The sequence below is a fragment of the Seriola dumerili genome, unplaced genomic scaffold, assembly GCF_002260705.1.
Source record: "Seriola dumerili isolate Sdu_G_001 unplaced genomic scaffold, Sdu_1.0 BDQW01000138.1, whole genome shotgun sequence".
Classification (NCBI taxonomy): Eukaryota; Metazoa; Chordata; class Actinopteri; order Carangiformes; family Carangidae; genus Seriola; species Seriola dumerili.
Window position 1 is genome coordinate 19,509,460 of NW_019174393.1, and position 18,818 is coordinate 19,528,277.

Genomic DNA, 18,818 nt, shown 5'->3' on the forward strand with positions numbered 1-18,818 from the left:
CCTCCTCCTCCTCTCCTCCTCCTCCTGCGCCTCCTCCTCCTCCTCACAGTAGCACGCTCCGCTCCACACTAGAGCCCTCTGTCTATCTCCCTGTCAGCAACCAGACCAGATAACGAGTATCAGCCGTTAGGAACATCTGTAAAAATGTGAGTATTTGCCTGTTTTCTGGTTGTTTTTCTTCAGGGTGGGGGGTCGGACATGGTGCGTGCCCAGCGCCTCAGCAGCAATGGATGCTCAGTTCAACCACCCGCTGAAGGAATCCATTGTTAATGAGATGCGAAGTTTAACTGAAAAATAATTCAACCGCTTGACACAACGTGGCGGGTTGTATGAATGTTTTCGTCAGTTTAGACAGAAAGAGCTAGAAAGAAAAGCTATCTGGCAATATTATGATTTTTTTGTAAATTGTATTTATTACGCGTGAAATTTGTATTATTTCAGCCTGTTACAGTTAGTAACAGTCAGTAACAGGCTAACTGTACAACAGTGCAAAGTGCAGCTGCTGTAGCTCATTAAACTAGGTCTATTGTTTTACAGTTGAACTCGACGTCTTTGTATTAACGGCCACATTTTAGTGTGGAGCACTTGACATTGAGGATGGACCGTGTGTTTGTAGCCATGTTGTGTAATTGAACACAGACAGGAAACAATGAACTCGCAGTGAACTTGAACTTCTTCCCCTGTAGGAGCTCTTTTCTCACGCGGTAATTAAGATGTGTTCACAATAATTTCAACATTTCCTGTCGGTTTACGTTGAGTTCAGTTCACTCTTCTCACTGTGTCTCAGCATCATCAAAATGAAGGGCGACTGCAGGGCTCAGGCCCACGCTGTTACATAACCTCAGCTCCACTAAAACCATAGAACATGACAAGAGCCTCACCATATCAGCTTACTACAATAATTCAGTCAGTAACAGACGAACAGGAACTTAGTCCTGTCTTCAGTAAGGCTGTAACAGTAACTGATTCTATGAGGCTAAAATGGGGCATTGTGCTATTCAGCAGCTCTATCTTTTCCCTGAACAAGTGCCAGTTAGCTGTAGCCCATATAGAGCCATGAGGTGTGTCTCCTCATGGACAAACCACCTCCCCTCCACCGCCTGTTTCTAGTGTCTATTTGACCTTGTTATGAGCTGATATCTTAACTTGTTGGCAGCCAGTCCCCACAGGCTAAATACGACAGGACAACATGAGCTTACAGGGCTTTTGTTCTTTATGAATGCTGATAGTGAAGGTCAGTGGTACCCCAAACTGAGAACTGTGTCCTAATCAAGTGGTTTAATCAATTCATTTTATTTCTCACAATAGGCATATATATATATATATATCCCTCTATCTAAGGCTGTTGTTTTTGTAAATGATTTATTATATCCAACAATTTTTATGATTTTCCTCTCAGCACAGTTTTATGACATTGTGTTGGGTTAGCTCTGGTTTCAGTGTGACGCTGTCTATTTTTTGTGAACAGCACCTCCTTTTGTTGTTTTTAATCAGACCTTGATATGAAAGGAAATCTGATGCTTGTGTTTGACTCATGCAGATTGTGCTGTCAACTCAGTTCAGATATTTTTGTGTTTTTCCTGAAATCATTTTTAGTCTCTGGACCTAAATGTCTGCCTTGCTGTTGATATTGAAACCAGTTGACAGAAAACCACAAGAGCCGTGCTCTTTATGAGGAAGTGTAACACTGAAGTGAACTTGTGATACTTTGATGAAGCTGGAAATCTTTGTGTGTAGAAAAACATAGACATTATTGTTAAGTAAGAACACATTGGCAAAATGTAGCTGTATGATATTGATCATACATTGAGTAGTGAATTTATTGATATCTTGTCACCCAAACCTAATTTATTGATGTTGAGTGTCATCCATTGTGGCCTGAAACTGCTATTTTGTTGTGCTATTTTCTTTCTGCTAAATGTTGTTGTTTATCAGCTGTTTGAAACCAGCTCATTAACATCATAAGTTCCTCTGAAAAAACTACTAATATTTGCATCCATTTCAGTTATTTTTGTGTTATTTTGCTGTTTAAGAAAATTAAGTAGCAGGGCAGGGCTGTGACTCTACGGACAAGTGACGCCAGACAATAAAAATTCTAGTTTGTTTGTATCGATTGAAGCATATCATTTGATCTTGGCTTATATAGGAAGTTATTGGTTTCATTATTAAGCATTAATCATTTTGATTTCAAACTGATGTTTTTCAAAGTGTCATGTCGTTCCTCTTGGTCCACTCTTGGTGGGGGTCACATGTTCTGCTGCGGCATATCTCAGTTCTGTTCTTGTGCCCTTATTACAGTTATTCCTACATCCAGTTGTTAAACAACAATTAGTTAATAGTGATCCCTTATCCCAGCCAAGGACATGAGAAACCTGATGTCATGTTTGATGGCCAGCTCTCCTTCTCTGACCATGATCATCTGTCTCCTGATCTCTTCGCTTTATACAACATCGGAAAATCAGGTCTTAACTGACTCAGTACTCCACCAAGCTCTTGGTCCAGACCATGGTTATCTCTCACTTGGACTATAGCAGTGCTCTTCTGTTGGACCTTCCTTTGTGCACAGTGAAACCCTTACAGATGGCCCAGAATGCAGCAGCCCGTCTGGTCTTTGATCACGTCACTCTGCTGCTCATCGACCTCCACTGTCTACCCATGACCACCTTAATCAGATTCAGTCACTAATGCTGCCTTCAGAGTGACTTCTGGGTCTGCTCTATCTACTTGAACTCAATCATACAGCCTTATGCAATCTAACAGACGGTCACGTGTAACACCCACTTTAACATCTCTTCACTGGTTTTCTGTTAATTTAGAATTTTAGAATCCATTTTGAAATTTTATTGATCACTTTTAGAGCTCTGCATGACCCCAGAATACATCGCAGATCTCCTTCAACCCCACACCACAAGCCGAGCTCTTAGGTTTTCCACCCTGGGTCCTCTAAGCGTACCACAAACACACTTTAAGATCCGGGGTGATGGCGCCTTCCAGTCAACAGTTCAGGAGCTCTCTCTGACTAAATCTGAGAGCCTTGAACTCTGTGGACTCTTTTAAAAAGCAACTGAAAACTCTCTGTTCAGACAGGCTTTTAGGTAGCATGTGTTATTTCATACTTTTAACCAGTGTCCTGTTTCTTTTTTTCCTCTCGTATATTTCATCTGGTGTTTTTACTTTTGCTTTTATTTGATGATTTGGTTTTAATATTTTCATTTGATTTTATTCAGTTCGGTTATCAAGCACTTTGTGATTAGTCTCTGGGAAAGGGGCCATACAGATAAACTTTGCTTGCTTGCTTACGCTTCTTCTCAGCCACTCTGTTCCTCCGAGGAATGTGGTTTGTCATCACCATCCTGTATACAAGACAGTCTCAGTCCAGACTGTTCTGGTCTGTGGTTCCCTGATGGTGGAACAAGCAACTGAACACTCAGAGCAGGAGCCTCATCTCTTCAGAGAGCACCTCCTCTACTTAACACCCTAACATGTCTATCTAGCTCTTAGTATGAACCTTTGGTACACTTCCTTATACAATCTCCTTCACTTATTAAATAGATGTAGTACTTAGAACTTACACCAAGGTCTCCTACTGCACTGAAGCTTTAGTGTTGAACCTCACTTGTCTAACGGATGAACAAATGTAAATGTCCTTCACTTTTCAATCTCTTTTTCCTGATGGCTTTGTGCCTTTGGGGCAACTTAAGAAAATATGCCTGTAAGTCAGACATCTTCATGTAACACAGTCTTTATCATTTTTCCAGCACTTCACAGTTCAGCTCGACGTCAGCCTCAAAAACCAAATTTTCCTTCTGTGATGATTGATATTGCACCATGTGACCAGAGCTGCTAAAATCCTCACATTGACACAAGGACCTGAAATCAGGGGCGGCAAAACAGGACCCAATGAGACTGAACAGAACTTGGACCTGGTCTGACTCAGAACTAAACACCCCAAACTGAAATACTTAAGACAAAAGCAGGATGTTTTGTAATACAACACATACAGTGATTTTTTGTGCATCTGTGTGCAGATGCTGTATTAGTGATATCAATATAATTTTTCAGTTCCCACTTACTGCTAGTAGTTTTATTAAGCCTCATGCAACATCAGGCATATATGAAGAACTCCACATTCTTGTGATAAGTGTGAGACTGTGAACCAACCATCCTATTTCAGAGCATCAGCGATGATAAGTCAGTTTTACACATTCACCACTCAAGCTGCTGTAGAGATGGGTATGACAATGGACATGATAACAAAAAACATCATGTATGTACAGATTAGCATGATGCTCAAACTACTTTGTGTTCATGCTGGAGCAGTGATAATGCTGTTACTGAAAGTGAGGAAAATGATGACACTAACGCGCCTGATAAAACCTCAGTATTTAAACTGGACACTGGTGTCAGTCAGTCAGTCGTTGATTTCTCGGTTTGGTTCCTGCACTTGGCCTCTGTCACCATGTCTTTCTTTTTGATGCCCATCCGTGCCTCCTCCTGTAAGTGTTGTAACCATGGTTGTGTTGTTGGTTGTTGGTTGCAGACTGTCATTTTGCTATTATTTACTCTTGGACCGAGGACTATGTGTGTTACAGTATGTAGAATATATGCTTTATTTGGAAAAACCACCTCTGGTCCTCATTGTTGAAACAAATAATCAGTAAGTCGATTGAAAGGAAGTGAATACCTGATAGTTCTGATAATCAGTTAATGCTTCATTTTAAACCAAATACAGTAGATGAATTGATATTGAAAATAATTGTTGCAGCTCCTGCTCATTATTTTTGTGTTTGTGGATATTTGTACACAGTCAACCATTTGTCAGAGATTGTGAAATTGATTCATCAATTACTCGAGTAGTTGTAAATAATCTTAATTCACATTCTGATTATTATTATTATTATTAATAATAATAATAATAATAATAATTATATTAATCAATCACATATTTTCTTCCTTCATCTTCTTCATTGTGAAGATTTGTGTCTTTTCTATGGTTTATATCAGTAAACTTGTTTGGGTTTTGTAACTGTATAACTGTAACTCAAAACGATATATTTGAAGACAGCACCCTCAGGTCTGAGAACTTATGGCAGACATTTTTTTATTTTAAGCCATTTTATGGATGATTTTATAACCATGAATCGATTAATTGAAAAATTGGTCCACAGATGATGGCAGTAATAATTAGTTGAAGGCCTACTCTTCATTCACATGTTTTATACTTGTGTTAATGTTTGTGGAAATATGTACAGTATGTAGTCAACTATTTTAAAATTAATCCACTGTTCACCCTTCATAGGGACAGTGTTGCTACACTACTGTTTTACAGTCTACATGCTGTTTGTGGTGTGAAGAACAAGTCTCAGAGGCCGCATCTGACAGTAAATGACTAGTTTAGACAGATGTTTCATTCCTGTGCCGTTGGACCTGCTCACCAGGACATGTCCTCTCTGTGTCTCCCTGCAGCCGTCATCATGTCCTCAGTTCTGCAGAAGTTGATCAGCCCTCTGGCCAGCGGCCCCGCCGAGCCTCCCAGGAACAAAGTGACGGTGGTCGGGGTGGGCCAGGTGGGCATGGCCTGCGCCGTCAGCATCCTGCTGCGGGTAAGAAACAGATCAGCATGAGTTTTATTACATGAGAATAATTAGAAAAATGGAGACCCATACAAAAATCTGATACATGGTCATATGCATCAATTAAGTTTATATAATATGCATGTCAATATAGAGTACTCTCACTAATATCCAATATCCAGAAGACACATGTATGACCAAATAGTTCAAAGTGTAGCATCATTTTCATGTATGTTCACTATATCCTTACAGATGTATAAATATATTTCTATTTCGTAAAATCTGATTCATAATAGGAGTTGTCAGTTTAGCACTCACACTGGGATCATGTCTGTTATTGCTGTTCGTTCTGTGCGTGTTGTGCTAATTTTATTATTGTATATTTATTGTTTGTGTGTCACATTGGTGTGCTTTAACCAGCCTGTGCAGGCAAAGGCAAATTTACACATTTATTATTATTATTATTATCACAGGGTTGACACATACAGACAGACAACCACTGACACTCACATTCACACCTTCAGACTATTAAGAATCACCAATTAAGAATCAATTAAGAATCACCAGTCAACTTAACCTGCATATATGTATACAGTATGTATTTATGTGTGTGTGTGTGTGTGTGTGTGTGTGTGTGTGTGTGTGTGTGTGTGTGTGTGTGTATAATCAATAAATAAATCATCCTCTTGCACTCACTGTCTTCCTCCTCCTCTGGTCAGGACCTGTGTGATGAGCTGGCTCTTGTGGATGTGATGGAGGATCGTCTGAAAGGAGAGATGATGGACCTGCAGCACGGCAGCCTCTTTCTCAAGACCTCCAAGATAGTGGCTGACAAAGGTCAGGAAATTCTGACTTCTCTAAATATCACTCATCAGATCTGAACTGTCTTGATTCAGTCTCACAGCTGAGCTGAGTTCACCTGTCTGTATCCACAGCTGTAAGAGATCTCCAGTGTGAAATCAGCTGATAACAGCAGGAACATTGATTGTGGAGTTATTAAACAGTGTCTGTCAGTGTGAGAGCAGTGAGTACTTCTGTTATCTGAGGCCATGAGTGATTACAGTTTTATTTCAAATGGCCCCAGTGGGAGTGTAACCTCCAACCTCAGAAGAGTGAATGCTAGCTTCACTCACTAACTGCCTGAGGCTAGTGTGCATCAAAGTGAGCTACTCAGTTATGTAATTTATTCTTATATACATACCGTACATTAAAGAGCAATGATAATAAAGTATATAAATCTTCCCTGTCTCCGTCTCCTTCAGACTACGCAGTGACAGCCAACTCCCGCCTGGTCGTCGTGACAGCCGGTGTTCGTCAGCAGGAGGGTGAGAGCCGCCTCAACCTGGTGCAGAGGAACGTCAACGTCTTCAAGTCCATAATCCCCCAGATCATCAAGCACAGCCCCAACTGCACACTCATCGTGGTCTCCAACCCTGGTGAATACACTAATACACACATGATCATCTCTCGGTGTGTTTGCTTGTGTGTGTTTGCGTATACTACTTATCAACAACACACCCTCCACAGTTGATGTGCTGACCTATGTCACCTGGAAGCTGAGCGGTCTGCCCAAGCACCGTGTCATTGGCAGCGGCACCAACTTAGACTCAGCCCGCTTCCGTTACCTGATGGCTGAGCGCCTCGGCATCCACGCTACCTCCTTCAACGGCTGGGTGCTGGGCGAGCACGGAGACACCAGCGGTGGGTACACACAGAGAAAACACTTAACAGACAAAGGAACATTTGTCAGATATCATGGGTACTTTTTTCCTGTTGAAGCTGCGCTCAGAAAGTGAGTGGAATTTGACATGAAAATCAAACATATTCAACACATTCTTTTAGTTTTTTTCCCCTAAATTTGTTTATTGGCTTGGTACCACGTTACAATCAGTCTACCCTTATAAAGGGTTTATAAGTTTATAAGTTTTTATTAATCAGCTTGTTAACACTAATCATTTATAAGCTGTTATAACACATTAGACAAAAAGGGCAACAGTGACCTGTTGCTTGCCAAATAGTGAGCCCACATGTGTCTGTACTGTTCAGCCTCATATCTCATTAGTTACTGAGCTTTCTTTGTTTTCTCCATCATCAGCGTTTGTACCTGCTGCTTCATCACATGTTTGTTCAGTTACTATCAATAAACCACCGTCAGCATCTTAATGCTCAGAAAGTTTCATCTGGCAGATCAAATTCTGGCTGATCACATGATCATATCACATGACTAGATTCATCCTCTGAGGCCTTGGCAGTGTTGTTGACCTTGACATGCTCTCAGCAGCCGCAAAAGTGATCTTATTGTAAAGGGTAAAACACATAATCATTTATTAATGAGTTTCTATAAGGCTCCTTTTACCAGTTATAAATGGTAGTGACTCATTAGTAAGATTAATGAGTAGTAAGCATTAATTAATTAATGTATGAAAACTGTGTTAAAACTCATTTATAATTGTTTATTTATGATTTAAAAAGTGTTAACAACTGAATCAGTAACCTAATTGTAATCTTGTAAAGCATTACAAGTTGCATTGTGGCAAATAAAACATCAAAAGTACAAAGTGCACAGTGTAAATACAAGAACAATGTTATACAAAAAGATCTAACTAAAATGAAAAGAAAACAAAAGAAAACATAACACACAAACCAAACAATCATTATATTTAAATACAAAATTAACAAGATAGAAGGAAAAACGAACACCCCAAACCCATTAATGTTCAACTGAGCTTTTATATTATATACACTTATGTGTGAATAACATCAAGATCAAACAGGTTGTGGAGGGGGACACATAGCACAATTTTAACTGTGTGTGTGTGTGTGTGTGTGTGTGTGTGTGTGTGTGTGTGTGTGGGTGTGTGTGTGTGTGTGTGTGTGTGTGTGTGTGTGTGTGTGTGTGTGTGTGTTTTTTCTCCAGTGCCTGTGTGGAGCGGTGCAAATGTGGCTGGAGTCAACCTGCAGAAGCTGAACCCTGAGATTGGCACTGATGCTGATAAAGAACAGTGGAAGGCCACACACAAGGCTGTTGTGGACAGGTAGGCTGTGTGAAAGTGACTGTGTGAGAGGGAGAAGTAGACCAGATAACAAAACAGTTTGGATCGAGCTTTATAAATGTTAAATGTCTACATGACACAGCAGAAGCCTTTATGCTCACAGCCTTCCGGCTTCCTAAACACCCAGAGCCTCTGAGGCAGGATCTAGTCCAGGTGACTGAGCCTCAGTGACCCCATGACAGGAAATGATTCAGCCTGTCAGTCCACACTTCAGTTATTCCCGGCTACACAATCATCCGTCTCAGGTGATCTGATCACCAGTGGTCAGCTCTAAGTTCAGGTGTGAACACACCGGAGACACATTGTGGACACACTTGAAATCCAATGACTCAGACCACATTCAGAGGTTGTATGGGCCACATGTGGCACTCATACTCACTCACACACACACACAAACACATCGACAACAAACCTGTCTGTCTGATTGGCTAAAAACAACAACACATACTTGTTTATTTACATATAAAGCAGGACGTGTGGTCCGATCACAAGACACATTTTAAATCCAGGGGTGAACTGACGCACTTATAGCTGAGCGCTGCTGATCAGATCACTGAAGATGATGTTAACGCAGGTCTGAACAGGACCTCAGTTATTGATATCTATCTTTCTATGTATTCTAATCAAATCTCTGACTGTACAGTAGGTCATCATTGGCTGGCCATCATCTGTTAAATAATCTACTGTACAAGAGTTCATGTAGCTGTCTAAAGCTTGGCATTAGCACTTCAGGCCTGTGCTGTTCTGGTGCTTCAGTTAATGTAACACTTGGTTTAGAACTAATATTGTCTGTAACACTGTATTGCATCATGCACACAGTATGTCTGTTGTGCATGTGCACACAAATCAGGTCCAATAAAAGCATTTTCAATAAAACCTGCAGGTCTTATAATGATTTGTTAGAGTCCTCCAGGCTTATTTTAGACTTACAGGTGTAAATTAAATCTTGGCCTGCTGATCTAAATATCTTTTTGATACCCTGCATTGGAAGGGGGGGGGGGCAAGGGGGCAAGCAAGTTAGCCAGTACATAGCAGGTCAACAGTGTCAAAATATTATGTTAACACACTATGTTGTGTCTCAGCGCCTACGAGGTGATCAAGCTGAAGGGATACACCAACTGGGCCATTGGCCTGAGTGTGGCTGACCTGACTGAGAGCATCATCAAGAACATGAGCAGAGTACATCCTGTCTCCACCATGGTCAAGGTCAGACACACACACACACACGCTTGCACGCACACACACACACACACACACACACACACACACACACACACACACACACACACACACGGTTAGTAATGCCTTATTTTTCTTATCATTTCAGCTTTAGTGTTTATTCCCAAAAGAATTTGCAGCTTATAAACAATGAATATGGAGTCATCTGGGCCCTGGGGCAGAGGCTCACTCTGCCTGGCTGCTAGTCTAACCTTGCACACAGCCCACAGCCTAAATAAAGTAGCTGTTGCTTATGGAAGCCATGGTTGTGTGATTATTTTTGGACTTGTGATCACATGACCTTAATCCATTCTCCTCTGCCATAACCGCTCTTTGTTTTCTCTGACACTGAGAATGAAGGTCCTAAACACATGTACAGAACAAGTACTTGCTGAGAAAGTCTTATTTGTCTATGAACTAAATCTAAAAGTAATTTGAAAGATGCTAAAATCACATGAGTATTTGACAAATAGGGGCTTTATGTCAGTTTTTATTATTGTTGTATTTATCTTTGTATTACAGGATTTAAAAACACTTACATCAGATAAATCAGATTTATTCATTTATCAAAAATGATCAGGAATAAAGATCATTGTTGTCTTACATAGTTGCCTCCATTACTCCACTACCATTTGTTTTAAATAGCAGTCCTATGGCTCGTATGTTAAAGCAGGGTGCTTGTCCCTGTGTACTACACCTGTTTTTCTAAAGGAATAATTCAACATTATGGGAAATATCTCTGAATGTGGTTAGTCTAGTTTAGCATGAAGACTGGAAGTAGGGGGAAACTGCTGGCTTGGCTCTGCCAGCACTTCTAAAGCTTATGAGTTAACTTGTTGTATTAGGGCTGGGCCACATGACTTCAACTCAATATCGATTGCGATTAATGAAAGATTACTTTGGTTCTTATCAGTGTGGCTGCGTTGTGTAATCTAGAGATACAGTGGGTGTCGTACGTCATAAATCTGACACCCTCCCCTTTCGTTTCAGTGTCTAGGCTGAATCTGAATATGATACAGACACAGATGAAAAAAATATAAATATTTATTTTAACCATTTTAGCAGGTTCATGTGGCGACAGGGGCCACATGTTCTTTATGGTCATAGAAGAAACCCAATGTAGGCTAAAATTATATTATGTCAATAACAGGTGAAGGGCAGTAGTTTACTCTGTGTGTGTAAATAAGGTAAATAAGGTTAAGCTGGATTCCTTCAGTGTCAGTGGTTCACGAAATCAAACAGAACGTTAAAAACACTGAATAAAGTAGTCTCACTTTAAAAATCAGAGATTCACCGACACTCTTCAGGGACACAGGACAGGACGTCTCCAGCAGCTGGGAGCTGAGCTGTCTAACATTTCCTCAGCTTGTTTCTCTGATAACTTCAGATCCAGACGTCCGACGACTAAAATCCTTCATCTGGTTCAAATATAGAGCTGAAAACCACCAAGGTGTTAAAAGTGTATGTGGCTTAAAACTAGATAAATGTCAATGTTGAGTTTCTGTCAGACAAACACACTGACACATGATCACAGAGGATGTGATGTCACTGACAGGCGACCAATGAAACGTTACCATGATTAAAATCACAGATTTCTGTGGTTTGAGAATTGATGGAAACATTTGGGATAATGTAAGAACACAATTCAACAACATATAGAACATAAGTCTAGTTGTTTTTAGACATTTTGATGAGGAAAAGTTACAGATTATAACTTTAATAAGGTTTCTAATGGAAGTAAATCCAACATTCAGGTATTCATGGCCACATCCAAGGTAAACTGTGTGTAGAGAGATGAACTGAATTAACCGACAGGAGAAAAGTTGGTGAGGTTCTAAATGTCGGTTTGATACTTCTCGGTTAAGTGCACAGCTCTATTTGTTTTATCTGTCAATTTGACAGTTTGTGGTTTTACATGCTAGAACTAGTTCTTGACAAACAACAGCTGGCTAAAGTGACTGTTTGCAGCTTCCTGAGGTCTTGCCACCACAGTTGAGGTTGCCAGGTTTGGCACTATTGTTCCTGCATAGATACCAAAATAAAACCTGTGCTCACTGATTGTAAATCAGAACCTGCACACACACAGACACAGCACAGGAGTTCTGGCAGATCTGAAACAACTGTTGTTTGTCAAGAAATAGTTCCAGTATGTAACCCCGCCTCCTAAATCCTGATTGTGTCATGTACAACCAAAGAAGCATATTAATTACCAAGCAATTATTTTAGAGATATTTTTAGAGGTGTTGATATCCATCCTCTCAGCTTACTTAATAATAAATATTTCCCTAAACGTAAACACTTTAATCGCTTACATACAGTCTATATTGTGTTAAATTTTGTGTGTTTCTCAGAGCTTCATCCTCACTTAACTGTGTGTGTGTGTGTGTGTGTGTGTGTTTGTTTCCTCAGGACATGTATGGTATCGGTGAGGAGGTCTTCTTGTCTCTGCCCTGCGTGCTGAACAGTAACGGTGTGAGCAGCGTGGTCAACATGACCCTGACAGACGCTGAGGTGGGCCAGCTGAAGAAGAGTGCCGACACACTGTGGGGCATCCAGAAGGACCTGAAGGACATTTGAACACACCTGCACACGTAGTGCACACCATTGATGCAGAGGCCTGAGACATTCACACACTCCTTTTATACTGTCCCTCTCTCTTAGATTGTGTCGCTCACATTTTAAAGGATGATACCAGTGTTTTTCTTGAACGTTGTCGTCAGACCTGACATGGCTATTTCCATATCAGTGCTCAGTCAGTCACCTGACACCTGAAAAATCTAAACACTCGTATGCTCCTTTAAAAAAAGCTAATTTTCCTCCCAAACAGCTCGTAGACTGAAGTTTCTGTGTCCCTGTGTTTGTGTTAGGAGATGTAAACTGACCTCTGTCATGTGCTCTGTATGGATTCTTGTGTTTCAGCTGTTTAGATCAGGATCAAACACAACCTTCAAAAAGCCTTAAGTGTCAAAGTCCTCCTTCAGCACTTCCTGTACCAAGTCGTTCACTTAAATCCCTGCAGGGAATCACTGCACTGAGAGAAAGACCCTTAACGTCTAGAGTAAGACCCTAAAAATCCAACTGCCTTCATCTGAACGTGGTACAGCACACAGTGACTGCACTCTTAGGTCAACACAGGTTTAGCTGACAATGTGAGTGTGAAGGTGCTTTTTTTCTTCCCCTCTGGTTTCCTTGGTGTTGGCAAAGGGAGATGGAGTGAAAGAGGAGGAGTGGTTTCATCCAGCTCGAGTTGTGTTTTTTTAAGCATCATTTTCTGACTGTGACCTTGTGTTGGAAACTGTTTTGGAAAGTGTAACGTCTAATTTAATAAACTGAACCTCATGAAGGGAGTTGTGTGTCTGTGAGCGTTTTATTTTTATAAAAAATTACTCTTCATGGTGCTTTTTTCTGAATGATTAATGAAGGAGATTTACACCAACAACTTCAGAATGAAAATGCTTTGTGTCACTCCGGTGGTTCACCTGGCGGAGCATGTACCATTCAGGCTTAATCAATCTGATTGAATCTCAGTGAGATAGAAATCTCATTTTCAAGAGAGACCTTAACAAAAAATAAAACAAAAATGAACAGATGGTCTGAAAAGAATTTACAATACAATTTAAATTAAAAACAATAAGATTACAAAATTGTAATAGAAATAACACAGAAGGAGAATTAAAAACATGCAGAGATTATAAAACTGTTAACAGTCTCAGTTCTGGTTTAAAATCTTGTTTCTAAAATGTGGATAACTTATAGAATTTTTAATTTTTTTAATGGATAGTAAAGATTTCACAGATGTATTATTAGGCTTGACTATGATGAAAATTGTGTTCATAATTTTTTTAATTGTTATAATAAGAACATTATTAAGAATTCTAAAGAATCACATTAAAATATAAATGATGTATTTCTGTATCTATGTGCATTCTATTACATACTGCTGTAAATGTTTTTATGAAAATGTTGAGCTCATCAAAATATTTATAGTAAGAATCAATAGAATAAAGAAAACAAAAAGAACATGCACAAACATTTAATGAAAGAACTTTAATCCACAATGAAATAACACTCGTCATCTCCTTACAGGTTTTGTAAATTTTATCATTATTTTCATTAACAGATGATCCATTACCAGTCATAAGTTTTACAACACCTCTATTCTTCCTGTTGTTACTATAATGTCTCAGTGTTTCTGAAATGAAAGTCAACAGCAAAGAGAGATTTATTTTTAAATTATCACTGAATCTTTTTATTGAACTAAATTGAATCTAAATTTTTAACTCATCCAGCAGCTGAATTCCCCCCTGAGCGTCTTTCTACAGAGGAAATAAAACATTGTTCAGAAAGTTCATCCCAGCACTGTTGCAGAAGTTTTTACTAACATGTTGCACTTGTTACTCAGCTCTCACCTTCTGCCCAGTTCATCCCAAACCAGCTCCATGAGGTTCAGGTCTGGAGACTGTGCTGGTCTTCATCCTGTGGAGCCTCTGTCTGGTTCTGCTACTGCTCATTTTCTTGCTGTACATTGAAACCTATGAAGATTTAGAGTCCATCATAGCACAGAAACAGCTCTGGTTAAAGTTACTAATGATCTCCTCATGGCCTCAAACAACGGACACATCTCTCCCCACTCAAAGTGCAGCATTTGACACCATCGATCACATTGGTTATTACAGAGACTAGAACGTGTCATTGGCATTAGAGGAATTGCAAAAGGCTGGTTTAAGTCAGACTTATCAGATAGATTCCAGTTTGTTCATGTGAATAATGACTCTTCCAATCACACTCTTGTGTGAGCTTCTTTCTACAGAGGAAATATCACACTCTTGTGTGATTGGAAGAGTCTTTATTACACACATGGAGTTCCACAGGGTTCTGTGCTAGAACAGATACATTTCACCCTATATATCTGGTTCTGTTGGAGGTTTCTCCCGTCTAAAGGGAGTTTTTCCTCCTCACTGTCACCAAGTGCTGTGCATGGTGGAACTGCTGGGTTTCTCTCTATAATATTGTCAGGTCTTGACCTCACCTTTTAAAGTGCCTTGAGATAATGTATATATGATTTGATTCTATAAAAATAAAATTGAATTGAATTGAATTGAATTGAACTCCCACTGCTGTAGGGAAACTGGAAGTTAACCAACGTCTTCATCCCTGAAAAAGGCCTGTTTTCTATGAAATTTATAGAATTTTTCAGTTTTTGACTTAAACTTTTTAATCATACTATTATTATTCTATTCTTTGCTGTGGGTGGTTTCCTGCTGACCCGAGCTGCTGAATTTTCAGTAAAAACAGAAAACTGGTTTGTTCTAAAACCTTTGACTGGTACTTCACCACCACATGATCCCACCTCATCAGCTCCGCTTTGGACATACGGGAATTCATTTTCATTAAAACTGGACATTCTGTTCAAACTGTCATGAAAGATATTCATTTGAATTTTACATTACCTATTACTGTAATTCTCATAGTCCTAATGGGTAAATTTAACACACAGAGAGAAAATTCTTTATAAATCTCTTAAGATAAATGATAAACCACCAATGTATAAATACACTAGGCCCACTGTATATGTAAGTCTTTCTGAATGATTGTTTATTTGATTAATGTTTTATTATGATTAAATATTAGTTTTATATTTTAGCTTTATATCATTTGTATTATTATATTAATTTGTACTTATTACCACAGCATTGCAGGGATCTAGCTGCTGAAAGATGTGTGTATATTGTCGTTTTAAAAGGCACTGTAGTGCCACCCTGTGGTTGGATTAAGCCACTGCTGCTTTTATTGTACCACCAAACTTTTTATTGTGACATTTTTCCTTCATTATCAAATCAGTTTCTTACGGGAACTACTGAGATGATGAAGAGAAAACACGGAACAGAAACGTCTAGTCTAAAGATTCATTTCCCCCTTTTTTTTAAGTTTTATTTCATTAAATCATTTTTGCTTGTAATCCCTCCATTGTTGTTGATTTCAAATCAGTTTCGCAGTAAATGTAGGTACAAAAGTTTTAATCAGGGAAACATCATGTCATCTGAAGGAAAGGTCTTTTTTAAACACATACGGAAAGACTCGGGAAGGTTTCAGTTAGGCACCTCCAGTTCTCGCGGGAAAAGAGAGAGGGGTAAGAACTTATTTGTCCTGGCTCTTTGAACGGCTCTTCTGTAAATGTAGCCGTTGTAGCGTTTCCCGAAGCGAAGGCCAAACGGGTTGAAGTTGAATTTACTCCTGCGGTTGTTGCACAGCAGCTGCCGCTGGTCGTCATTCTCCCTCAGGGAGAAACACAGGTTGGGGTCCTCGTCCAGGAAGTCTGCTGCGGTCCTCCTGCTGAGCGCAGAGAGGACTGATCCTGAGCCAGGAGACAGGAGAGACATCAGCTCAGCTGGGAGAGAACCAGGAGTCCAGAACACCATCATTCACTATCACCATCACTTTAACTCATTCATCACAATAACTTTAATTTCTTTGTTTATATCAGATATTTTTTACACATGCAAAATCTCTCAGAAAAAAACACAGGTTAATCTAAAACACCAACAAACAAAGATTTCCCACAATTCCATGATGAGATTAAAAGTCTATGGAGTGTTTTGTGAATATATTTTTATAGGTTGACAAGTTGACAGATGGACTTGGAACTGTAAACATTTGAACAAATACAGAAAATGAATATTCATATAAAATAACAACCTCATATTCCAGTGATGTAGTAAATATATATTTATAGGACTCTATCAAGTTGTGTGTTTATGCACAATAACCACAATATGTGTAAGTAACTATAATTATAATATTAATTTAACTCAAATATTAAAAATAAATATGAGGTAACAGAATACAGCAGATGTTACAGCAACAATAGCATACATGGTCTGCTACAGTAGGGAAGTGTAGTTCTGTGATATGCTATAATAAGTAATTAGTAGTGTACTGTTATAGTATTCCTATATTCTTCTTACTATTATTATTGTTATTATTATTAGTGATACATAACATGTTAACACAATGTTGCAGTGGGTGGATATGGAGTTAATTTTCCTGCTTTAAATGCTGTCGAGTTGTATAATCTATAACAATACATCACATCTTAATCCTGAAATCATTTAAACAGAACTCTGAAAAGTAACTAATAACTATAATCATCAGATAAAATAAAAAGTACCATATTGTCCTCTGAGCTGTGGTGGACTGTATCAAGTAGTATAAAATGGAAATACTTCAGTAGTAACCTTGAGTAAATGATGGACCACTGTCCACTATTGGAGCAAAGTAAAATGGAGTAAAGTAAAATTAAAAAGTATTCTCTCCATTTAGAAAAATGAAATCAGATCTAAAAGCTGTACAATGCTACAGTTCAGCTGGTCAGGTAGAGCTCACCTGTTGCTTGTGTCCTCTGTGCAGAGTCATATCCTGGCAGAGCTGCTCCCACACTGCCTCCATCCTGACCAACAATCAGCCCGCACACCACCACCAGAGCCACAAGTCTCATCTTCCAGCACCAGATACAGATCAGCAGGTACTGACGCCTTCCCTCCATTAACACCTGTTTTATATTTCCACCATGACCTTGCGTTCCTCCTGCTCTCAGCCAATCACAGCCGCCTGCATCCCTGCGCTGTAAAATTGCGGAGCTGCCAGTGGTGCTTAAATGTATCATTCATCTGCTCTTCTTGGAAACGATCATTCATCCAGCGCAAGATAATGTGTCACTGCATGTTGGAAAATGGTGAAGAATGGAAAAAGGACTAAAACACCAGGACGTGTAATTGAACACACCAGTTTGTGGTTTGGCTGCAGCAGCAGTAGCAGCCGGGTGGACTGGGTTGTCACTGGAAAACTGATGTTCACTTCTACTTTATCCAGTTAGAGTGTTCAGATCCTTTACTTCAGTAAAAGTATAATACCACCATGTAAAAACACTGCAGTCCTGCATTTAAAATCCTACTTACTAAAGGTACTAGTAATGTTGTATATTACTACTATTAGTAGTAGTGGCACAAAAGTACTTTAAGTATCAAAAGTAAAAGCACTGGTGCTGCAGAAAAATGTCCTCTGGACCTGGAGGATTTCTCTGTCTGACACTGATTAGACTGAGGTGAGAGATTTATAAAGTCTTAGTGGTTGTGAGAAGGTGAATGGCAGAGGAAAGAAAAGTACATTCACCACTTTGTGGTAGTATCCCTCCGCCAACCAGCCAAGTGTCAGGAAATTTAGTCACAGTCTCTCTTTTCTGAGCTACAGCATTGAATAGATAGATGGATAGATAGATAGATACTTTATTCACCCCCTAGGTGAAATTTAAGAATAAAAGCAGAATAAAAAGAAGAATATTAGCCAAAAGTGTTTTTTCAGAACATTATGATGTCACACTGAAATTGACCTTTGACCTTTTGGATATAAAATGTCAGCACTTACTTTTATCCTTATAGACATTTGAGTTAAATTGTGTATGAATTTGTGGATAATGGACAACAGCATGTTTTGTGAGGTCAAAGTGACCTTTGACCTTTTTTGTATCAGATGTAATGAAATTCTGTCTGGTCGTTCCTGATATATTCCATTCATTCACAAAAACGTGAGGTCACCGTGACTTTGAAGTTTGTGCCAAATTTGAGGAAGTTCTGTCAAGGTGTTAATGAGATATTGTGTCCATGAGAATGGGCTGATGGACAGACAACCTGAAAACAATATGCCTCTGGCTCTGACTGTTACCGGCGCTAATACATAAAAACAAAGTCCTGATACATCAATCTTTTTCCAGTGTGTGTGTGTGTGTGTGTGTGTGTGTGTGTGTGTGTGTGTGTGTGTTAAACATTAATTTCATTTTACCTCTGTGAACGTTTATTTAAATAAACCATGTGAGGAGTAAAGAGAGGAAAGGTCTCTCTGTGGTTGATTCCTAACATCTCATAGACATGTGGAATTTGACAAGGGGCCCCTCACCAGGTCATAAACCAAACATACTGGG

At 39.3% G+C, this 18,818-nt stretch overlaps 1 protein-coding gene across 1 annotated transcript; it reads left to right on the forward strand.

The window, feature by feature from the left end:
- LOC111224501 (L-lactate dehydrogenase B chain) lies at positions 1 to 13,191 on the forward strand. The gene is made up of 8 exons (XM_022749007.1): positions 1 to 146; positions 5,467 to 5,603; positions 6,293 to 6,410; positions 6,836 to 7,009; positions 7,101 to 7,274; positions 8,491 to 8,608; positions 9,709 to 9,832; positions 12,254 to 13,191. The coding sequence occupies exons 2-8, from the start codon at positions 5,475 to 5,477 to the stop codon at positions 12,419 to 12,421; spliced, it is 1,005 nt and encodes a 334-aa protein (XP_022604728.1). The 5' UTR covers positions 1 to 146; positions 5,467 to 5,474; the 3' UTR covers positions 12,422 to 13,191.
- The last annotated feature ends 5,627 nt before the right edge of the window (positions 13,192 to 18,818 follow it).

Bases quoted from the DNA above. Each gene is read 5' to 3' on its own strand.
- LOC111224501 (XM_022749007.1), top strand. From the start codon at position 5,475: ATGTCCTCAGTTCTGCAGAAGTTGATCAGCCCTCTGGCCAGCGGCCCC. The intron at 8,609-9,708 runs GTAGGCTGTGTG...GTTGTGTCTCAG, and splicing joins CACAAGGCTGTTGTGGACAG to CGCCTACGAGGTGATCAAGC. The intron at 9,833-12,253 runs GTCAGACACACA...TTGTTTCCTCAG, and splicing joins CTGTCTCCACCATGGTCAAG to GACATGTATGGTATCGGTGA.